A 24,868-nucleotide genomic window follows, 5' to 3' on the forward strand; every position below is an offset into this window, starting at 1 on the left:
GTATGCTGTGGCACACCCCTTCCCCAGTACAGAAGTCAGTAGACTGTATATTTAAAAAAGAAAAGGCATACTGGGCTCGGTTGGTAAAATGCTTGCTAATCCTGGGTTTGTATCCTAGCACCCATAAAACCAGGAATGGTGGCACACCTCTATTCCCCTAACACTTGGGAGGAAGTCAAAAGAATGAATAGCATAAGGTCATCTTCTAGTTTGGGAAACATAAGATCCTTGGTAATAAAAACAAAACACAATGAAGGCTGGCAGTGATGGCCCATGTCTTTAATCCCAGCACTTGGAAGGCAGAGGTAGGAGGATCTCTGAGTTCGTGGCCAGCCTGGTCTACAGAGCGAGTTCCAGGACAGCCAGGGCAGCACAAAAAAACCCTGTCTTGAAAAACCACTTCTCCCACTACCACCACCAACAAAAAAAAACAACCCAAAATTGGAAAAATGTATTCTCTGAGCTCCAGCGATCATTGTAGCAGTACACAGTGATCGGCACCAGTGCCGTCAGTGTATGAATGGGGAAACCGAGGTTCAGAGAGGCAAAGTGACACATCACAGGCACTCTATCGCTTCAGCGACTTCTTCACAGCGCCCAGGAAGCCGCGGGCTCCGAACTCGCGCCTCCCTCAGCGCACGCGCACTGGGCCGGGCAGAGCGCGCGCACACACGGGCGTGTACGAGTGCGCGCGCGGGCGTTGCGGGAGCGAGGACGACAGCTGGGGGGGGGCGGGGGAGCGTGCGCGCGCTGACGTGCCGGGCGCCATGTTGGAGGGCTGGTGGTAGCGGCTCGGGGAGGTTCTCGCTCTGTCGGTCTCGCTCCGTCTCTCGCTTCCCCCCCGGCTCCCTCCGGGACCCCCCCTGCCCGGTCGCCGGCGTGTGGCGGAGTGTGTGCGAGGGCGGGGGCGGGCGTCGGGGGGGCGGGGGCGGGCGCCGCGGCCCCCGGGACGGCGGCCGAGGGAGGCGCCGGCGGCGAGGGACTCCGCGGCGCCATGGACGTCGAGAGGCTGCAGGAGGCGCTGAAAGGTGGGGGTCGCCGCGCTGCCGGCCGCGCGCTCGGGCGGAGGCCGCCCGCGTCTCCCCGCGGCCCCCGCGCCGGGCTTTGTGTGGGCCGCGGGGTTGGGGGGAGGGGAGCGCCTGACACCGGCGCGGCCTCGTCGTGCGGCGGCGGCGGCCTCTGGGCCTGGGGAGCCCCGCTCGCCCTCACCACGCCGGGACCAAGGCTTGGCGAGCAACAGGCTCGAGAACACTGCTTCCCAAACTTGGAACTGCGGGGTCCTGGCGTCCTGAGAACCCCCTTTTGACATCCAGGAGCATTTGGGGGATGGTGGCTTTAGTGGGTTGACCTGGGAGTACGCTGCGGGGATCGGGGCTGGGATCGGATGCTGGGGCTCCCCTGCACCGCTCTTGGGGAAACACTGAAGGATGGTTTAGTGAGGTGGAGTGCCCCCTTTAGGAGAATTCGCGCTGTCGGTGGAAAAGGGTGACACGGAGGTATTCGGATGAGAGGCAGATTTTCTTTCGTTTTTGTTTTGTTTTTGTTTTTCGAGACAAGGTTTCTCTCTGTACACTTGGCTGTGCTGGAGCTCACGCTATCGACCGGGTTGGGTTCGAACTCAGATCCGCCTGCCTCTGCCTCCTGAATACTAGGATTAAAGGCGTGCACCTCCACTCCCAGCTGAGACCAATTTTCTTAATCGTTTTCTAATGTAGAGAAAGACTTTGTGAATAAAGTTTTCTTGGAGAGGACGTGCTGATAACCTTTCTCTTCTTTCCCTTACCTAGATTTTGAGAAGAGGGGGAAAAAGGAAGTTTGTCCTGTCCTGGATCAGTTTCTCTGTCACGTAGCCAAGACTGGAGAAACCATGTAAGTAGAAGCATGGATGGGTTCATGTTTAGAGTTGTTTAAGAAGGTGGGAAAAGAGGATTTCAGAACGCTCACATAATAGGTGACCCTGGGGGTAGGTGAGACAGTCCAACTGGTTAAGGTGTTTACTACCAGGTCTGAAATTCCACTTAGGGAGTCCCACTTAATGGAAGGCAAGAACTGACTCTGAGGAGTTGTCTTCGAACTTATACATAAGAATAAATCAATAAGTTTAGTAAGAAAAATTGGAGATGCCTTAGTTAAAGATCACAGTGAAGGCAAGACTCCTGGTGTGTAGCCTAACAATTGTTAAGAATCTATCAGTTTTCTGAATATCTGCTTTGGCACGGGGAGAACCTGCTAGCTTGAAAGAACCATAGAAAAGAATGTTTCAATATGGTGTTCTTGATTATTGAAAACAGGTTTATTCCCACAGTTTTGTGGCTTTGATACTTTTAGAGCGTTGTTGGCATTTTTTTTTTTTGTGCTGTCCTGTATCCAGTCTTTTGTTGTCATACCGACACTTGTGGTTGCTTGAAGTCTAACTTGTATTTATGAGGGTGATTATATGACACATACCAGATGAAGCTGTCTCTGTCCTGACAGAATCTAAGTTAGCTAACTTACTACATACACCCAATATCTTACTAGGCTTGTTTCCAAGTGTTGTTAATCTGAACTTATACTGTATTTTTCAAAAGGAAAAATGTGGTTTATTGTTCTGTAGTTGGTGTAATAGAAGTTGCTTTCACTCTCTGGCTCAGGTACGTTGTGTAAGACAGCCTGTCTTTGTAAATTGAGGACGGTCGGGTGAGGAGCAGGCAAGAGGAAACGGTATTTTGGGTTCAGTGTTGTGAGCTCTGCTTAGTTTTAGTATAACATTCAGCAAGGAATTATGTATCTTGTCTGCCATTATCATTTTTCAGACATGGTCTCATTCTGTAGCCCTGGTTGAATTTGAACTCAGTAATTCTTATTGTCCCTGCCTTTCAGGATTAAAGTTTTGGGCAGCTGTGCCAGGCAGTTTTTATTTTTATTTTTTAAGGCAGGTTCAAGCTCCAGCTAGATAGCTCTGAATTATTAGGTAGCCTAGACTGACCTCAAACTCTACACAGTCCTATCTCAGCCACCAAGTACTGGAGTTACACATGGGAGCTCCTACCCTCAGCTTTCCTCCTTGTTGACGTCATATTGTTGTTATTATTACTATTGGCACTGGAGCTGGAACCTAGTATTGTACTAGACAAGAGCTCTTCCACTGAGCCACATTCTCTGCTCCCTTAAAAATTTTGCGCTAATGTCTCTTTAAGGTACCTACACTGACTCTAAATTTAGGTTCTTTTCTGCTTTCATCTCTGTAGTGCTGGGATTATATGCAGGCCCCAACATGCTCAGCTCTGTCTTGGTTAACAAGTGTTCATTTCTTACAAGATTTGCTTATGACTGTAGTTTAACTTTCTAGTAAGTAGCTGTATTTCAGGAAGAAAAAATATCTGATGTAGTGCATTATTTAGTAGTTATACAAGCAGAACCTCTTCAGTGGTCTATTAAAATACATCCATCATGGCCAGGAGGTAAGTGGCACACACCTTTAATCCCAGGATTTGGGAGGTTGGTGGATCTCCGTGTTCAAGGCCAGCCTGATCCAGTGTGAGTTTTTGGATAGTCTGTCTTAAAAAACAAAAAACAAAAAACGAAAACAGTCAGGTGGCAGTGGTGGTGCACGTCTTTAATCCCAGCACAGAGGCAGAGGCAGGTGGATCTCTGTGAGTTCAGGGCTAAGAATGGAATCTTTGCCAGGCATGGTAGGGCCCAGAAGAGGGTTAACGGCAGAGACAGGCAGATCTCTGAGTTGGAGAATAGCTTGGTATACATAATCAGTTCCAGGACAGCCAAGGCTACACAGTGAGTCCCTTTCTTAAAAAACAAAAATCATTTGCTGTGCCAGAGAGATAGATACCTCAGTGGTTCCAGAGGACTCAGTGCTGATTTCCTGTACCCACTTGTAGGCTCACAACTCTCTGTAACTCCAGGTCCAGGGGAGCTGATGGCCTCTAATGCTTCCATTGGCACAGTCCTGTGGTGCACATTTATATGTTATGTGTACATTATATGTAGGCAGAACACCCAAAATGGATGCAAGTCACTAGTTTTACTTATTTAGGAAAGCCTAAAAATGACTAGGTGCCATCTTTTAAAAATAAATTACTCCCTAAAATATCATTGCCTCTTTTGCTTATGTTGTTGACAGGACTAAGCTATTTCTGTATTACTAGAAGAAAAGCATTTTATTTCCTCAAGTTTTTTTTTTTTTTTTTTTTTTGACTTGCAAGATTATCTTAACTGGGTGTTAGTGGTACATGCTTTTAATCCCAGAATTTGAGAGGCAAAGGCAGGCAGGTCTCTTGAGTTTAAGGCTAGCCTGGTATACAGAGTAAGTTCCAGGACAGCCAAGGTTATGCAAAGAAACCCTTTCTTGGAAAAGAGGGGAGTATTTTAGAGACTGTGATGCTTATTAGTCTGGTCTATACAAATTGCCTTAACTTTTTGTTAAGCACACTGCTCTAGTGAACGTTTCTGAAAGGTAACTTTAATGTTCTATCTTATCCTCTCCTACTGGGTCACCAGATTTTGAATCTTCTGCTTACTACATTTGGATGTTGTATATTTAGATGTTCTGTATTAAATGATTGGTGCTTTTATATTCTTTATTACATTTGGTGAAGTTTGGATGATTCCCCACCCCCCCCAAATTAGGTGTGGCCTTTGCTTGCTTGCTTGTTTTTCCCTGGTCCTAGAGTAGAACCTGGGCCTTGCACCGTGCTCAGCCATTGAGTCAAGCTGCAGAACCAGATAGTGATAACTTTGTTCTCCTGGTGCTAGAGATCACATCCAGAACTTTCTGTGTGCTAGGTAGGTGCTTCACTCCTGATCTACATCCCCAGTCCAATATGTGAAGTTTTTTTTAGTGAACTTTTTTTCCACAAGAAAAATCCCTGGTTTTGGAGATGAAATTATTGGATTAGTATAGCCCGAAATTATTATATGGATCTATCATTACACACTCGCAAAGGTGGATATGATGGTAATGTTAAGAATGTTAAGTTTTTAATGTGTATGGGTGTTTTGCCTGCATATATGTCTGTGCACTGTGTGAATGCCATGCCTGCCAGTATCAGAAGCCTGTGTGAAGTTATTGTAGTGAGCTGTCTTGTGGTGTTTGGAAATGAATCCAGATCTTCTGGAAGAGCTATTAGTACCCTTAACTCTTGAAGTATCTTAAGATCCAGCCCCCAAAAAGTTTTTTTTTTCTTTTTTTAACAAAGTTACCTAATTTGTAGTGCTCACCCCTGTTTTGAGTCTCATTTTGTAGCCATAGCTGTCTCCTTATGGGGTTTTGGTTTCTAGACATGATCTCTGTTGTGCCACATTCAGGAGCTCAGTATGAGCAGAGTGGTCCCTTCAGATCTTCACTCACTGGCACAGTGGCCAAGAGCATTTCTTTCTTTCTTTCTTTCTTTCTTTCTTTCTTTCTTTCTTTTTTTGAGACAGGGTTTCTCTGTAGCTTTGTTGCCTGTCCCAGAACTAGCTCTTGTAGACCAGGCTGGCCTCGAACTCCCAGAGATCCGCCTGCCTCTGCCTCCCGAGTGCTGGGAGTGCGTGCGCTACCACCGCCCGGCGAGCATTTCATTTTTAACTGCTGCTCTCAAGTTGTGCTGCCATGCTTCCTGGTGGTATTTTTTTTTTTTTGTGATGATTTTTAGTTTAGGGCCTTGATCTCTATACTATTATTTCCTCTTGAACAGGTAGGTCCCAGTGATCAGCTTTTCCTCACCCTTTGGGGAGTTCGCTTGGGCTTTTTATTTTATTGTCTAGTCTGTCTGATGGTGCTTTGAGAAATGACCTAAAGCCAAGAATACCATTCTTTCTGATTTTCATTTTTAAAGAAAAACTTAAATCATTGCTAGACCAGTGCTGTGTAGTCTTTTTCCACTCATCTACTCACCCCAGATAGGGAGCCCATGACAGACCAAAGTACGGAACTTGGTGAGCTAATGAGTTTTATTGGGGATACTTAGAGGGATATGAGCGAGGAGTTGTTTATAGGAGTGGAGATGACTCAAAGACAGTTGCATCACCAAAGCCCACCTCCGCATGGGTGTCAGTTCACAAAATCCGGGAAGCCCGGAGCACATGTTTATTTCTTACTTTGGTGTGTCTGGGTACAGGTGTGGAGGTCAGGACACCTGGCAAGAGTTATCTCCTTCCACCATTGGCCCCAGATTCAAACTTGAGGTCAGGTTGTGTGCCATCTTACTAGCCCCGGGTGTTTTGTTTATTTGTTTTGTTTTCTTTTTAATGGTGGAAGGTACAGATTAAAGACTTTTTTCCCCCTTCCTCAGGTCTAACTACTGCTGATTTCTCCTTTAATTTTAAGGGTGTGTAGCATCTGAAACTTGGTCTGTTGTATGAGCTTTAGTTTTGTTAGTTAATTTTCACTGTCTGTACCTATAACCCCTAAAGTAATACTGCTTTTGTGTTATTGTTTGTGTGTATGAACTTTGGGAGCATGCCTGTGCACATGCATGTGGATGCCAGAATTGGAAGCTCACCTTTTTGGCTAAGCAGGGTTGATTGGAGCTCTCAGGATCCCCTATCTCCACCCTGTAATGCTGGGGTTACAGGCATGAAAAGCCACACCCTGCTTTTTATGTGGATGCTGAGAATTCAAATTTAGGTCCCTTAAGCACTCTTACTTTCGTATCTCCCTAGACTCTCCCTCTCCCACCAAGGTTTTCTTATTAGCTAGCATATATTACTTTATATATAATGGATGGATTTCAGTACTTTTTTTTTTAAAGGTAGGATTTCTTTGTGTAGCCTTGACTGTTCCTGGAACTTTATATGTAGACCAGGCTAGTCTCGAACTCAGGTTCACCTGCCTCTGCCTCTGGAGTGCTGGGATTAAAGGTGTGCTCTACCACCTTGGCTTCAATATAAGGTTTATGTGTGCAGGATCTTACTATGTAGGTCTGCTGACCTGGAATTAATTATGTATATCAGACTGGCTTTGAACTCAGATATCTGCCTACCTCTGCCTCCTAAGTGGTGAGATTAAAGGCATGTGCCATCACCTCTGCCTAGCAAAATTTTTTTAGATAAAATCTTGCTCTGTAGCTCAGGCTGCCTGCCCTTAGTCGTCTTTAGTCTTCTTAGTACTGAAATTGCAGATGTGCATATGGCTGGCTCACATGGGAACTTTTGCTTTGGATTGTTAACTGTCTCCCACCAAACCCCAGGAGAGACAGATCGAGAATATTTTGTATAAGATGTCAAATATTTCCTATTCATACCCTGCTTTAATCCTTGTTACTGTTCTCTGTAAAGTATATATTCTGTTTAAAGTGGGGCAAGACTTAGAAAGCTTAGGAGTGTACAGATGGTAAATGATGCAGTTATACTTGGGCGTGGTCAGTACATGTTATTTTTGAAGGGACCTGCACACCTCAGCGTGTTCTCTCCCGGACCCTAAGTTAGGCATAAACCACACCCAACGACCTTTTTTCAGAGAGATCCTTTATTAAACATGGAAGACCAATGACTGATTTCTGACCTATGCTGAAAAACAGCAAATGACCTTGCAGGTGTAATTTTTAAGAAGAGAAAAGGGAGGGGGTCTGTGTTAGAATGGGCTAGGATGCGGTAGTGTATTTTGATTGGACATGTTAAAGGGGGATTTTGGTTGCTGGACTTTTTGATAGCTGGACCTTGGTAGTCAGTCTCTGGAGGAGGAAATGGCCAAATGGAATGGATTCCAAAGGGAATGGATCTTGGTAGCTGGCTTTAAGAATGTAATGTAATGGTTTTAGGAAGAGGGGATTAGGAAGGGCAAGACTGGCCAGAGCCATGTTTACCATGCTGGAATGTGCTAGATAGAGCTCCTTCAATTTTAGTTTGTTGTACATAAACCTGGCCTTTTCTTTATTATATGAAAAAGGCATATATTGTAGAAGTATTTGAAATTTGAGGGATATGAGTGGTTTTACTGATACTTGGGTTTTACACTATTCTAGTGTCTGAGTTGGGAAGATAAGGTGTCTTATCCATTATCAAGTTGTCTCTAAAGTTTTCATGCTAAATGAAATTTGTTTTCTAGATTGTTTTATTCTGGTTCTGTTGTAGGGCTCTTTCCATAGTGATTTGCAGAGTTTTTTTTTTTCTGAATTTACTGCATTCTTTATCTCACTGGTTCTTGTCATGGAGACTGTTCTCATTGTTTTGGGTTTTTATATACAGTGCTTCATGGAGCAATATTGAATGGGTAGAATGTGAACACTTTTTTTTTTTTTAAGAGACGGACAGTATCTTGTAGCTCAGATTGGCCTTGAACTCTATATGAGCTGAGGATGGCATTCAACTACTGATTGGTCCTCCTGCTTTCAGCAGTGTAGTGTTAGATTAAAGGTTTGTGCCACCACACCCAGCCCTACATTTGGAGGTATTTACTGAGTCAGTGAGTAGGCACTGATGACGATACCAAGACTGTTGTAGGTACAGGACTGTTGTCTTTCCTGTCTTCATTCAAAGATTTTGATTTTTTTTTCTTTTTTAGTCTTTGCCCCTGTTTATTTTAGTAGGTTCATAACTACCTTGTTGCTTGCCTTTCTTGTTTTTTCTGTGGTCTATGGTCTTGCTGTCATATTCACTGTAGGAAATCACTGGCCCAGCCCAAGTGTGGCAACTTTAAAAACATGGTTGATGGGGTTGGGTAGATGTTTCAGTGGTTAAGAGGACTTGTGTTTGCTTCTCAGTGCCCACATGGTGGCTTAAACCATCTGTGTAACTCCAGTTCCAGAGGAACTGACACTCTCTTCTGACCTCAGTGGGCACTGCATGCTCACGGTGCACTTACATAATGCAGATAAAATATCCATACTGTCAGGCAGTGGTGGTGTACACCCTTAACCCCAGAATTCAGGAGGCAAGAAGCAGTTGAATCTCTGAGTTCGAGGCCAACCTGGTTTGTAGAGTGAGTTCCATAGAAGCCAAGTCTACACACAGACAAACCCTATGTGGAAAAACCAAAACAAAACTAACCAAATAAAAACCATTTATACTGATAAAACTTTTTTAAAAAATTAAAAATGTATGCTGATAATATTTTACGTTTTTCTTCATAGGGTAATTTCAGTTTTTGTCATTTAAGACTGTTCAAAGGGCTTTCTACATCACTCGATAGGGATATTTTGGAGAACATTGTTGGAAGTTGATATTTGCAAACATTGGTGATTGCAGTCAGTGGGTCCTCTTGGTGTCTGAGGCTGCAGCTGGCGCCATGCACTTTGCTGTTACACAGTCAACTTTGCTTTAGCTAGATGTTCTCCATCAGTAAAATGTATGTAGATCAGTGAGTCACATGTTCATACCAAGTGTTGTGAACTGCATATGCTTTTCTGTTCTAAAATATACAGTGTGGTGGGTTGTTGGGATACTCACAAGGTCCATACCATAGTGTTTGTTGCAGCACGTTATTTTGATGGTGTGGCTGTGCTATCAAACTAGGCAATAGGAGTTTTTCATTTCCATTGTATTCTCTTAGTGTTCTGTTGCTGGCCAAAATATAGTTATGTACTGTGGAATGAATATTTCATATGCAAAATTTTCATGATTTCATGTCTTTCTCCATAGAAACTTTGATGTTTTATATATGCTTTGTTTTTACTCAGTTTTGTAGCTGAGTGGGCAGAACTAGACTTTCTCCCCACTGTGGCACACAGAGAACTAGGTTGAAAGACAAAAGGAAAAGCTTTTATTTACAACAAAAACTCATTTTATATGCATACTAGTGCAGATAGGTAGGGGGAGGGGTTGGGGCAGGTGTTGGTCTTCAGTAGCTATTCATGGATGGTAGGTAGGTAGGTAGGGAAAGAGGTAGATAGATATAGGTATAGTGAGGTTCTCTTCTTCAACTTGGACTGGAACTCAGTATGTTGACCAAGCTGACCTATTTCAAAAAGCGTTATCTGGTTCTCTAAGTGATGGTATTAAAAGTCTGTGCCATTACACTTGGCTACCTTGATTTTTGAGACAAGTTCTTACTGGGACCCTGGACTCACCAATTAAGTTAGTTTACTGACCACAAATCCTAGGAATTCTGTCTTCACCTGTTCAACACTGGGATTACAGGTACACATCACCGTGCCTAGATTTTTCTCCAGACCCAAGACAACTCCCTACCCTCCAATCCCCCTCCCCCAAATAGGATTTCCTAGTAGCTGTGGAGCCTGTTCTCGAACTCACTCTGTAGATCAGGCTAGCCTTGAACTCACAGAGATCTACCTGTCTCTGCCTCCCGAGTACCACCGCCGCCCTGCTTTGACAATACTCTTAACTTTAGAAAATATGTGAACCTTGACTATGTGTGTGTAATTATTTGGAGATAAGTTCGTCTTGTTTACTTTTTAATTTCTGTATGTCCAGAATCTGTCTATTATTTGTCAGAATAGCTGCCATTTAGACCTTAGATTGTCAAAACAGTGATCTTGACTTTTAAAATCTCACTTTACTATTATTTTTTTATTCTGCATTATGAATATTTTGTTAAAAACAGGTGTCATGCCAAGCCAGGCTCTTTTGGTTATCTGAACATATCATCTGTCTCTCTCTGTCTTCTGTGTGCGTGTGTGTGTTTGTTTCTTTGTTTTTATTATTTTGGAGTATCTAGTTCTGACTAGCCTGAAACTCAAAGAGATCTTACCTCTGCTTAACAAGTGCTGCTGGAATTAAAGACATACTGCTTTGCTTAGTTTTTTTAAATTTTTAATTGGATACAGGTCCCTAGCCCAGGAAGAGCTTGAACTTTTTGTCCTTTTTTGCACCTGTAGTCTGTCTTCAGCTTCCAAATACTATAGGCCTGTGCAACCACATTCGCTCCATCCATCCATCCATCCATCCAGTGTACAGTGTTCTGCCTGCATGGCAGAAGAGGGAACCAGATCTCATTATAGATGGTTGTGAGCCACCTGTAGTTGCTGGAAATTGAACTTAGAACCTCTCGAAGAGCAGGCAGCACTCTTAACATCTGAACCATCTCTCCAGCCCCACTTTATTTACATGTGTATTTGGGACGAGGACTCGTTTTGTAGTCCCCGCAGTCCTGGCACCTGTTATGTTTCTGTCCTGGAACGTATGATGCTTTTGTTGCTGTCTCTCAAATGCTGGAATTATAGGCATGCACTGTCACACCTACCTGGGATCATGCATTTTGTATCATTGGTTCTTCAAAATAGTAGACTTAACTATTTTTGCTTGGGCTGCTGTTATAATATAGAGACTATGTGGCTTACTGAGCAGGTCTTTTCTCCCTATTTTTCAGACTGGGAAGTCTTAAAGAGAGGTTATCTGTTGGGGTGTTCTGTATTATGTTGTTGTAAAAGAAACAGTTTTACTCCAAGATGGAATTTTAAGGCTTAGGTGGCAGCAGGAAAGTCTAGCCTCTGATGAACTGAACTGAACCAAACCTCAAACAGATGTACAAAGGTTTATTTATTGATTGTTATCCAAAGTTGGGGTTTTTTTTGTACAGTATTTCCTCATACCAAGATCTGTAGTCTAATTTATATGTCTCTCTAAAGGAAAGGATTAAATGCCAACGTGACTTTATTCCTTTATTGTGTACTGTGCATAGTTCACAATAATCCAAGCGCCTCAGGTGTGCCAGAATCATATTGTGACCAAAGGCATGCTACGACTGTAAAGCACCCTCAGAAAAACAATTCTTCACATTACAGAAAACAGGCAATCACTGTTTTAGATAATGATTCTTCAAGGTCAAAGTGCTTGTAGAAAACAACTATTCACTTTCATGTTTACCCCAAATACAATGACTGCTAAATTCCTATGGCAGGTATCATTAAGGCCCTGCGATGGTGAAACTTTGTTGTCTGCCTTATTAATATTTCATCATATCACATTTGAGAGAATGTCAGCTTCTCTTGTCTCTAGACACTAACCTATTCATGAAGGTTCCATGTAAATGACCTCATGTAGCCATAATTACCTTTGAAAGGCACCATCTCCACTAGTCATTGCATTGAAGTTGAGGTTTGCAAATTATGAATATTGTAAGATCAAGTTGAGTTGATACTTGTCACAGATTTGTGCAGTAAATGAATCTCAGGTTTACTCGTTAAATTGAAGTATGGATGTGTCTTAGGGGTTCTATCACTGAAAAGACACCATGACCACGGCAACTCTTTTTTTTCTTTTTTTTTTCTTTTGATTAGGAGTTTTCTCACAAGCACTCAGAAATCTCCTCCAACACTGTCTCTTCCCTCTCTTTTTCCCTTCCTTCCTTTCTTCTTTCCTTCCTTCCTTCCTTTCCTTTCCTCTCCTCTCTTTCTCCCTTTTTTTGTTTTTTTTTTCCCTCTTTTTTTTTGGACAGGGTTCCATATACTCCAATCTAGACCAGCTTTTTTCTTTTTGATATTTATTGAGCTCTACATTTTTCTCTGCTTCCCTCCCTTCCTCTCCCCTCCCTCCTTCAACCCCCCCCCCCCAGGGTCCCCATGCTCCCAGTTTATGCAGGAGATCTTGTCTTTTTCTACTTTCTACTTCCCATATAGATTGTATCTATGTAAGTCTCTCTTACTGTCTGTATTGTTGTCTAAGTTCTCTGGGATTATGGTTTGTAGGCTGGCTTTCTTTGCTTTGTTTAAACACCACCTATGAGTGAGTACATGTGATAATTGTCTTTCTGTGTCTGGGTTACCTCACTCAAAATAATGTTTTCTAGCTCCATTCATTTTCCTGCAAAATTCAAGATGTCATTTTTTTCTGCTATGCAGTACTCCATTGTGTAAATTACCAAGTTTTCCTTATCCATTCTTAAGTCGAGGGGCATTTAGGTTGTTTCCAGGTTCTGTCTATGACAAACAAAGCTGCTATGAACATAGCTGAGCACATGTCCTTGTGGCACGATTGAGCATCCTTTGGATATATATCCAAAAGTGGTATTACTGGGTCTTGAGAAAGGTTGTTTTCCTAATTTTCTGAGAAATCGCCACACTGACATCCAAAGGGGTTGTACCAGGTTGCATTCCCACCAGCAATGCAGAAGTGTTCCTTTCCCCCACACCCTCTCCAGCATAAGTTGTCAGACCATGGCAACTCTTATAAAAGAAAACATTTAACTGAGGTGGTGGCTTTTACAGTTCAGAGGTTCAATTTATTATCATGGGGCCATTATGGTGGGGAGCATAGCATCATGCAGGTAGACATGGTGCTGGCTACATCTTACAGTCAACAGGGAATGGTCTGTCTGAGTCAAGCTTGAGCAAAGGAGACCTCGAAGCCCACACCCCCCACAGTGACACACTTCCTCCAACAAAGCCACACTTTCCTAATAGTGCCACTTTTTATGAGCTTACGGGAGCCAATTACATTCAAACTACCACATTGTGCATTGTTGAAGATGGGATTCTTGTAAGTGTACGTTGAGTAGTGAAAACATTATTCCTGTTCTTTTAGCTGCATTTAAAGATGTGAGAAGGACCTTGGATTTATTTAGTACATCCTGTGTGGCTAGTTAGGTTTTTAGACAACCTGTACACAGTCATTTGTAGTATTTTCATAGCAAAGTATTAAATTTCACTTCAGTCTTTTGGTCACAACCTTTATCAGTATTATACTGTCCCAGATATATACTGCATTTTGAAAATTAGGTCCAGAGGAAGCTTTTATAAATTGTTTTTTTTTTTTTGTTCATGTGAGATGCTTTGTACACCTTTATTTTCCTACCTAAGCCTCAAGCAACTGGAATAGTGGATGGGCCTGACTAAAAGTGTAATTTTTAAAGAGAAATGTTTCAAGTAGTCAGGCTTTTAAATGAGTCCAAGATCAGTTGGGTTCAGTATTAGGTTGACAAATGACTATGCCTGTCTACTTAAGTGGATGTAGCTTTTTGTTTTGCATTTCTACTTAAAAGAATGTAGTTCTTTTCATGTGTGTAGGGAAGGGTGTGTGTGTGCACATGCATATATGCATGCCCATGCAGGCTCATATAATGTTTCTTTTTTTTTCCCTTGCCTTGAAGCAAGGTCTCTTTGTGTCTGTGAGTACCAGGTAGGTTGACCCTCAAGCTTGTGTTGCAGATACGCAACCAGGTACCTTAGGGAACTGGGGAGATTCTCACTGAGTAAAGGAAATTTCAGTGTCATGTCTGTATTAGCCTAGTTTTTTTAACGTGTGATATATAACAGAAAAATGTGAAATTGAAATCAGCTTTATTTACCTTTATGAAAAATTTTCCTGTGTTTAAGAACATTTATGTGAATTCTTTTTAAGATTTTAACATAATTATAAACTTAACCTGACTAATAGCTTAATTTTGGAATCTTTTGCAAACTAGAAATGAAAAAAACTAAAATGATTTTTTCCGGTATGTTCTTTATTCACCACATTTTAAAAAAAAATTATTTAGTTTTCTGCCTGTATCTATGCCTGCAAATCAGAAGAGGGTTCCAGATCTAATTATAGATAGATTGAGGATAGAATCTTAAAGTTAGACATAGTACTTTCCTACCAAGCTGTTTTAGGTTCAGCTTTTTTTCTTAATATAATGGAGTCTTATATTCTATACTTACATTTAATAGTCTAACTGTTTGAAGTTTAGGAGAAGCGTGTATTTAGTTGTATTGTTGATAGCTCTAGAGCTTAAAAGAGCATTCGCTCTTAAAGGATATTTATTGTGTGTATAAAGCTAGGTCCTGGAAACCTGACTGGGATGACTAGAAATGAAAGAAGGACAGCCCCACAGACAAGCATACCTACAAGCCTCTGATGGGCATGCTACCACAGTCCCAGTGGGCTGGGCAGCTTAAGCCAATCTCAGCAGGAGGTCTGGACACACTGCTTTTAGCCAAAGACCAAAGACTTTGACATTTTTGTGAGCCTGACCATGCTTATGTCAACAATACATACTCTCAGGCCTCTATCATGTACCTCACAGAAGGCAGCTTGCAAGGAGGGTTCTACCATGTAGGTCTTGGGGGATTGAACTTGGTTGTCAGCTTACTAGGGTGAGTGCCTTTGCTACTGAGCCATCGCCCTGCTCTTAGCTTATTTTAAGTATGAAAAAGTGTCTGTGGTGATGTAATCCCGGCATTCCAGAGGCAGAGGCAGGCAGATCTTAGTTAGTTTGAGGCCAGCCTGGTCTACAGAGTGAGTTCCAGGACAGCCAGAACTGCTACACAGTCTTGAAAAAACAAATCAACAAAAACGGTATGAAATAGTTTCATATTTTAATGGATAGTTGTTATAATCCAACATTCCTTGTCCAAAAAGTTGTTTTCTGGACTTTGCCAGTTAAGTTTCCTTAATGTGAAACTCCAAATCCCAAAATGCTCTAAGATCTGAAGCTGACAAGATAGTCAAATTTTTCAGATTTTAGGGCATTTTTATTTGTTTAGGGGTGTTCAAAATGTGTGTACTGTTTTGCATTAATAGGGCTTATGGGAAAATCATCTTAATTTGTGACTAGTTTATGAGGAATGTATAGCTGAAGCAAACCTTTAAGTATTGGGTAATCTGCTAGGATGGATATTTAAATAGCTTTTTGGGAGTGTTCTCAAAGACCTGAGTTAATGTACTAGTCCCATAACATTTAAGTTATATGATGAAAAATTTAAATTATAATGGGAAATTAGGAAGAGACCCCTTTATTTCTCATTTTTGTTTGAAACATGCATTCTAGATTTCGTTCTAAAAGGGTGTTTGGGTTTTAGAAAGTATATGTTTAAGGTCTTTTGTGTAACTGATGTTGCTTTAAATCCAAAAGGAAACAAGAAAAGAAAAAGATCCATTTTTGGGAAAGATGTTGGTCTTTGGGTAGGAGGATAAGGCACCCGTGGAAGACTAAACAGCCGAAATTGGTGACGCTGCTCCTTGGGCTGTTGCAGAAAGGCTCATTAGTTATGTGGGCTTCATCGCTTTCCTTTGCAGTTTCCTCTCTGTTCTATGTTTTTGAGGGAGGGAGAGTGTATTGCTGATCCACTTGGATTAATCCACTCTTTTGAGGGGTCCTGGTGGGCATCATCCTACCAAAAGAAAATAGAAATAGCTGGAGAGGCCTATCCCTGTATTAAAGTCTTTCTAGAAAAGTGGTGAGTACAAAAGAATTAGGGAACCAGTTCCTTTATATATACACTGTAGCCAGCAAGCCGTGCAGTCTGCAGTTGGTCACTAAGTAAACTCCTATAGTGGGCTGCAATTACAACTCTGCTGAGGGTGGAAGAACAGCTTCTACCTTTCATCCACATATATTCAGTACCTCAGTCTACAGAAATCTTTGAGTTAGAGTTGTGTACTTGTTTGCATGACAAGGATGTTACCCCCTAAAAAGAAAGGTATTTTCCCCCTCGTCCTCCTTGTAGACATGGTTTTACTATATAGCTCTGGCTGTTCTGTAACTCAGTATGTAGACCATGCTGGCCTGGAAATCAGAGCTCTGCCAGCCTCTCTTTCTGCCTTCCCAGCACTGGGAATAACTAAGAAAGGTAATTTCTCATTTATACGTTTTAGCATCAAGGTATCTGATGCTTTAACAGAGTTACAAAGTATGTTTTAATAAGTAAATTAGGTCAGGTGCCTAGGAAGGGATTAGAGTTTTTATTAGTTGTACAAGGAAGGGGGGGCACTACAGTGATCAAAGGAAGTCAAGACTACTGGTTGCTATGGGAGTCAGAAACTACTTAAGATGTGGAATTTTTGGGTTTTTTTGAGACAGGGTTTTGATGTAGCTTTGGAGCCTGTCTTGGAACTAGCTCTTGTAGACCATGCTGACCTTGAACTCACAGAGATCCGCCTACCTCCTGAGTGCTGAGTGCTGGGATTAAAGTCCTGAGGGCCACCCTGGCAAGATGTGGAATGTTTCAATGTAGAAAGATGGGAAGTGGTTACTTAAGGATTTTGTACCAGAGGGATAAATCATAGCTTTGCCCTTGCAAAATCCAGCAAACTTCAGGAGTGCTAGGAAAATTCCTCAGGAAACTACTGTGGTGTGTAAACTTGGAATAGGGGTTATAAGATTCTCAAACAATTTTGAGTTTTCTATCTGGGTTCATTATCTACATACTATTCTCATTGTTTTTTTATTTCATTGTAGACTTTTTATGAATTACAGTTTTATTTGCTCTCTTTAGACATACTGAAAATTCTCATGTGCTTCTACTGTTGAATTTAGAATGTAAGGCCCAATGAAGTTTCAGTGTCTGTAAACATATATGTCTGATTAAGTTGTGACCCTCTTTTTCTGTTTACTTCATTCATTAGTTCTCTGGTAGATAACGTTCCCTCGTCATGGTGACTTTAAAGACATTTAAAGTCACAGAGAGTTTTCTAAGACCTCTCTGGAAAAATCTTCATTCCCATGTTAGATGTGCTTATAACACTTAATGACTTCCTTAGTCTTGTGTAATTTGGAGTTCCATGGAGTTAGAAGGACCCTTTTAACCTTTCTGTCGTCACATGGTAATGTAGTGCATCCTTTAGTTGATGTTTTGTTTTGACGTTCTCCTGGTACTTAAACAGTACTGGGGTGTATAGCATTTTCACACTAGGGAAGGGCTGGAGTAGGATGACAGGATGACAAAGGACTGGAAGAGGTGACAACGGAACCAGATGCATCTGCCCCGTGAGTCATTTTGACCCTTTGGAAAACTTTGGTCTTTACTCTTAGTGAAACCCAGGTTTGAAGCAGAGATAACGATAGATTGCCAGTGGAATTGTTCTATGGGTGACTGTGCTGAAATCTTTTGGGCATTGTAAGGGAGAGTTGGGTGCAGTTTTTTCTTATTTTTTTTTCTTCATTGTAATGGATAATTCAGCGCAGCACTCAAGTACAGCTTCACCATTAACCCACGCTTACACATTAAGCCCCATGCAGGCATAGCTTTAGTTCAGGCTAAGGAATAGTGGTGCTTTGGAATAACTAGTAATTTATTTTGGGACAGGATTTTACTGTATGCCTTGGAACTCACTGTGTAGTTCAGTCCTCAAACTCTTGGAGGCCTTGTCTGTCTTGTTTGTCTGTGCTGGGCTTAAAGGTGTGTACTGCTACACCCAGCTTTTGGTTTTATTTTTGAAACAGGATCTTATAATAGGCCAGGCTGGCCTTGAACTCACAGAACTCCTCCTTGCCTTCTTAGGGCTGGGATTAAAGGCCTGCACTATCATGCCTGGCTCCTAGCTGTTATTCTGTATATATATTAAAGATACAACAGAATTTTTTATTGATGGGAAGATGTGGGGGAGGAATTTCATCACATCACAGATATTTTGGCAGGGGCCAGGAAAAATCTGGCAGGAACTATTTGTTGGGAAAATTAGTTCAGTATTGGATATTGTTAGCAAAATGTAAACATGAAGTACATGGTTGGATAAATGAGTCTAGGATCTAACTGACATACAGAGGTATAAAAATGACACTGGGTGAAACCACAGGTTGTACATAGAGAAGAGGTAGGTTGAACTTCTGAGTTGCTGAATTGAGCAGTTGAAAATGAAGAATGGTAACATTTCAGAATGCTCCTGGGGGAAGGTAAGGTGTGAGAAGAGTTGACCACTGGACGCAGCAGCATGGAGGTCACAGATGATCTTGATAGGGACAATTATATTTAGTGATAGAACTAAAAGTCTGATTGGGAGCTATCACTAGGACTTTTTCTGTATAGGACAATGAAGAAATGAGGTTAGATCTAGAAAAGGGGAGGAATAAAGAAAAATCATGAAGATGGGAAAAATAAGAGGTGGGATAATGTACCAGGAAGATGTTTATGTAGATTGTTCATTATTGTGTATAGGTGAGCATGAGCATATAGCTTGTTCATCAGGAGGCGAATATGAGAAAGTAGCTGGGCATTTTCCCTATGCTTCAGTTTTAGAAAAGAAAGAGGAAGTGAGGCCATTGGATGTGACATTAAGAGTTGTATTGAAGAGAGTGAAGAATAAGGGTGAGTTCAGTGGAAATCCTAGGGGAGTCAGACTTTTGGGAATGTGAGATACATAAATGTATTTCCCTCATCAAGTACTGTAATAATAACTCGCACTAGAGTTTGACAAAGCTGAGTGATGATTTTCCCCCTTATTTTCTATACTGATTGTCACATTTTCTTTATTTTTAAATAAATAGAAATAAGTTGGGAAGTAACATGTGGGGTGTTTTGCCTTTATGTATATATATGTACACCACATGCATTCCTGGTACTTCTGAAGTCATAAGAGGCCCTTGGAGGTCAGAAGAACATATCAAATCTCCTAGAACTGGATTTACAGGTGGTTGTGAGCAGAAATGGGAGTGCAAGAACAGCAAGTGTCAAATAGTCTGACAGCTAAAGAAGGGTGCATATATATCTTTCCTTAGAGCAATGCAGTGATCCTCAACCTTCCTAATACTGTAACCCTTTGATAGAATTTCTTATGTTGTGGTGACCCCAACCATAAAAGTACTTTTGTTGCTGCTTTATAACTGTAATTTTGCTACTGTTATGAATCATACGGTAATAAATATATGTGTTTTCATATGGTCTAAGGTGACCTCTGTGAAAGGGCTATCGGATACCCAAAGTGATTGTGACTCATAGATTAAAACCGCCTTAGAGTAAGTATATTCATTCCTGCCAGACAGGCCAAGTATGTCTCCTCTCACTCTTTGTTTTAATACCTCAAGAGACAAGACTTCCTCTGCTAGATTTACAGGCGGGGGCCTCCAGTGATGAAGAAACTTAAAATTTAAATTGTGTGGGAGTGATGGACATATGTGTAACAGTGCCCATGGAGGTCAGAGGACAACTTGGTTTGTTTCTCCTACAGTGTGGGTTCCATGGATTGAACTCAGGTCATCTGGTTTAGCAATAAGCTCCTTCTCCTGTTGAGTCGTCCTGCTAGCCCAGAGAGCCATTCTTGATTGTTTATTCTAAATTGATTGCCCATAGATTTTTAATTTTACCATGTTATAAATGATAAATATAGGAGTCTTCACATCTTACCACCAAGATCATAGTTCTTTTGATGAGGGATCTTCCTCTTTCTAATTCTGATTTATTTGTGATCTTTATTTTCTAAACACTGTGCCATCCTTTCTTGGTTTGCTTGATTTCATGGGGTGAGGGACGGCCTGGCAGCAAACTGGTTAATTTTGCCTTTATTGTTTGAAAATGTGTTACTGTCGCTGTCCTACTTGATGAATAGTTTGGGCATATAGCTAAAAAAATTCTCATACTTCAGATTTTAAAGATGGTTTGCTATTGCTCTTATGACACCGACTTTAATAAGTCTGATGTATTTCTCTTTGATTCTGAGATTATGCTTATTTATTTATTTATTTATTTATTTATTTATTTATTTATGTCTTTTGAGGTAGGGTTTGGTTTCTCTGTATCTCTCTGGTTGTCCTGGAGTTTACTGTGTAGACCAGACTGGCCCCGAACTCGCAGAGATCCACCTATGTCTGCCTCCCTGAGTACTGTATTAAAAGCTTGCACTACCACTGCTCAGTTAATGCACTTTCTCTATATTGTGCCTTGATACAGATTTGTTTTGTCAATTCTTAGGATGGCTGCTTTCAGTTACCCTTGTGAGCTCTTTGAATTTGCAAAATGATAGTCATTCCTTGTTGCCTTCAGGGTATGGATATAGAAGTCCTACTGATACCAAATCATGTTTAAGTTCCTTAATATTTATTATGTTCAACCTGTAGACATCTTCCTGTGTGCTGCTTATCTTGGTGACTCCTTATTACTGTGATAAAATGTCCTGACACAGGCAACTGGAAGGAAAAGGGATTTATTTTGGGTTACATAATAAATAGTGACATTGCTTGTGGTGTTGCCAAAGGCACAGCTGCTAACAAGACTAACCTGGATGTTTACCCTCCTCTGTCACAGTGCTAGACTGTTTTTAAGTAAACCTTATGTCTCATTGTGAGAATCGGGTTTGAGGTTCTGGGTTTTCTAGTTTCATTTTTTATTGTAGTCTTCAGCAAAAGGGATTAAAGAGTTGTGGTTCTTACCTAGTGGCAGTTCATTTGGTAATGTCTGGAGGTACTGTTGATTGTTCCTTCTGAGGAGTGTGGCTGGTGCTCCTGGCACATGTGGATAGTGGTTGGGCCATGCTGCAGCCACATAGAGCAGCTTGCCACAAGACATGATTCTGTGACCCATGATGCCGGCATTGCTGAGTATGAAAAATTTTCTTTGTTGACATTTTTATTCTTGTACTGCTGGCTTTATCCTTTTCAGGTCTAGCTTATTTCAACTTTGCCAACTTTGTCCTGGACTCCTCCTGTCAACAGTTCTGAACCTACATTGATCCTCCTGAAGGTTCTGTATATAAACACAAAAATCTCGGTCATGAATTTTCTATTTACTATCCAAAGTCTTTTGAAACTAATTTTGTTGATCATGGATCTTCCTGTTTCTTCAGGAAATTTTATGTTGAGACAATCTGACCAAGTGGTCCTCCATGTGTCAGCCTCTGAGTAGCAGAAATCAATCACTTATTCTTCCTCAGAACCTTTTAATTGCTCTTGACCTTGATGTTGTGGGTTGTTAAAATGAAAAAAGGGTGGAGGGGCTTATCTCAGGTTAGCCCATGCTGACCTTGTTGAATTTTGATCTGTCCCATCTCACAACTGCTCAGATTACAGTCACAAAATCACTGTGCCCAATTTATGTGCTAGGGATCAAGCTCCAAGGCACACTATCTATGCTAGGTGAGCATTCTACCAATTGGGTTACATCTCTAGCTCCAGATTTAAAACACAGAGCAAAACAAACTGAAGTTCTGATAGTAATGTTGGTGTGATTTGTTGCTGCTTCTGGATTGCTGCTAGGTTATCATTATTTCCATCTACCATTGCTTTCAGTGCTGCTAGCACAGGTGCCATCACAGTGAAGATTCCTGATTCACACCTGATCTCTTGAATCACAATTGGGAACTACTCTCTTGGTTTATAGGGCTGCTATACAGCAAATTAATACTCTGTTTTCTGTAATTTTTAAAGTATCTGTGAGTGGGAGGGAGTTGGAGGGACGGCTCAGTGGTTAAGAGCACTTGTTCTTCCACAGGACTTGGGTTTTGATTCCCACAGCCATATTACAACTCACAACTGTCTGAAACGCCACACTCTTGTCGCCTCTTTGGCCACAAGTATTTAGGCAAAACACCCACACACTGAAAAAAAAAAAAAGACCAGCAGTTCTTACTGTGAGCTTGGGGAAGATGGGTTGCAGTGAGCTCGTTAGTGTTGTATCTTGGAGAAAATTGCTACCCAGCACTGAATATGATAAAAAATAGGGTACTTTATTTTTTCTTGTGTGTGTGCATGTTTGTATTCCTGTGTGTATGTGTAGTTTTTTTTGTATTCAAAGGATTATGTTGGAATTTATGATTTCTTTCTTCACCTTACTTGTTGAGTGATAGACTGGTAGCAGTACTCTGAATACCTCAAATGACAATGACTGAAAAGGGAGGGAGGAAAAGAACTTAGCTTTTTTGGGTTCGGTGGTGTTGCTTTTTGTTTTGTTTTGTTTTGGGGGACAAGATCTCACTGTGTGGTCCCTGATTGGCCTAGAACTTTGTAGTCAGGACTGGCCTCGGTTTGGTAGTTTGAATGTAAACACCCCCCCCCCCATTAGATCATAGGGAGTGGCGTCATTAGGAGATGAGGCCTTGTTGAAGGAAGTGTATCACTATGGATACAGGCTTTGAGGTCTCAGATGTGCAAGCTTTACTCAGACCACTTCTGTTGTCCGCAAAAGCTGTAGTACTTTCAGTTCCCTCTCCAGCACCTTGTCTGCCTGCATCAACTGCCTTGTTTCCTTTACAGACTAAACCTCTGAACTGTAAGTGAGCCACTACAATTGAATGTTTGTCTTTATAAGAGTTGCTGTGGTCATGGTATTTGTTCACAGCAATAGAAACCTTAAGACACAGTCCTCCAAGGGCTGGAATTAAAAGATATATGTCACCAAACGTGGCTTATTCTGTACCTTTTTTTTTCTGTCTTTCTTTCTTATCCTCCTTCCTCCTCCTCCTCCTCCTCCTCCTTCTTTTTTTTTTTTTTTAAAGGGTTTCTCTGTAGCTTTGGAGCCTGTCCTGGAACTAGCTCTTGTAGACCAGACTGACCTCGAACTCACAGAGATACTCCTGCCTCTGCCTCCTGAGTGCTGGGATTAAAGGTGTGCACTACCACTGCCTGTCTTATTCTGTATTTTTAATGGTAAAAGACTTCCTAGTCCATATAAGCATTATAATGTGGAAATTATGAGGCATTTTTATAATGTTTGTGTTTAAAGAAATTGTAAGGGTAATTATTAATGTTTTCTGACTTTTTTCTTTTATAGGATTCAGTGGTCCCAATTTAAAGGTTATTTTATTTTCAAACTGGAGAAAGTGATGGATGATTTCAGAACTTCGGCTCCTGAACCAAGAGGTCCTCCCAATCCTAATGTTGAATATATTCCCTTTGATGAAATGAAGGAAAGAATACTGAAAATTGTCACTGGATTTAATGGGTATGCACTTAATAATATTTTAAAGGTTTAATTTTAACATCATAGATGTTATTTCTTTAAGTTTTGCTATGTCTGGTTGATAATTAACTCCTGTATCTCTAGTGCTTGCCTGCCTGTGCCCCTCCCCCCCCCAAAGTTTCTCTGTGTAACAGCTCTGGCTGTCATGGAACTCCATTTGTAGACCAGGCTGACCTTGAACTCACAGAGATTTACCTGCCTCTGCTTTCTGAGTTCTGGGATTAAAGGCATGAGCTACCGTCGCCTGCCTTGCTATACTTGCCAATTTTTGGCTTGTAGTTATTTTTAAATGTTTATAGTCTTCGTTAAAAAAAGTTGAATTGGTTTTATGAGTTTCAGGGGTATTCATACTTTATACATGCATTTATTAAGGTAGCAGCAACATTCATTTATCAGAAAATATTTGTTTTTTTGTTTTTGATATTTGTTGAAGACTTAATTATATATGTAAGAGGTTTTATATATTTTAGAGTTTGAACCTGCCTTTCCCCCAGTAACTAAACATTCTTAATCTCTTGTAAATCATTGAAAACACCAGGAACACTAAATAAATGTGTTACTTTAAAAATGTTGCTTGCTTCCTATTAGTCATTAAGTTCTAATTTAGAACTTTATATTTACTGAAGGAGTGATGCGTTTGTGAAATTGACTTGTTGAATATTGCATTTGGCACTAGGAATGAGGCAGAATTATGAAATACAGTGAATTGGGTTTCTAGTAATAAGATTCCTGTTTAATGGTAGGTGTTAAGTGAAGAGGGTGTTTTGGTTTTTCGAGACAGGGTTTTACTGCTTTGGAGCCTGTCCTGTCCTGGAACTAGCTTTTGTAGACCACTCTGGCCTTGAACTCACAGAGACCCACCTTCTTCTGCCTAGAGTGCTAGGATTAGATTAAAGGCCTGAGCCACCACCATCGAACCGAGTGAAGAGGTTTTAATTGTATGTTTTTTTGTTGTTTTGGTTTTTTAATGTGTATTAGCATTTTGCCTGCATGTACGTCTGTGAGGGTGTTGGATCTTAATTACAGACAGTTGTGAGCTGCCATTGAACCTTGGTCCTCTGGAAGGGTAGTCAGTGCTCTTAACTGCTGAGCCATCCCTCTAACCCTAATTGTATTCTTTTATGCCATAAACCATATTCTTTGGGGGGGGGGGCTGCAGTTTGAAACAGGGTCTTACTATGTAGCCCTGGCTGGCCTTGAATGCACAGAGATCCCCTGCCTCTTGGTTCCTGTTGGTGTTAAATGTGTGCACCACCATTCTCAACGTATTATTCTCATTTTAAGCTTAGGAATTTGCCTACAATAATCAGAAGTTTATGCTCTGGCGTTAGGTCTGTTACTGAAACTTTTGTCTGGGAAGATACTTTGTTGTTCCGTTAGTTATTTAACCATATGCTTGTTCATTATGA

At 41.2% G+C, this 24,868-nt stretch overlaps 1 protein-coding gene across 1 annotated transcript in view; it reads left to right on the forward strand.

The window, feature by feature from the left end:
* The first annotated feature begins 763 nt into the window (after positions 1-763).
* Ppp4r2 (protein phosphatase 4 regulatory subunit 2) overlaps positions 764-24,868 on the forward strand; it is a 36,857-nt gene continuing 12,752 nt past the window's right edge. Inside the window, exons 1-3 of the mRNA XM_041633554.1 lie at positions 764-1,028; positions 1,788-1,869; positions 23,271-23,441. Of these exons, the coding sequence (XP_041489488.1) occupies positions 995-1,028; positions 1,788-1,869; positions 23,271-23,441 (287 nt within the window). The 5' untranslated portion in view covers positions 764-994. The remainder of the gene's footprint in view (positions 1,029-1,787; positions 1,870-23,270; positions 23,442-24,868) is intronic.

The sequence above is a fragment of the Microtus oregoni genome, unplaced genomic scaffold (assembly GCF_018167655.1).
Source record: "Microtus oregoni isolate MIOR12 unplaced genomic scaffold, Mior012 000002F_ref0000024, whole genome shotgun sequence".
In the NCBI taxonomy this organism is placed as follows: domain Eukaryota; kingdom Metazoa; phylum Chordata; class Mammalia; order Rodentia; family Cricetidae; genus Microtus; species Microtus oregoni.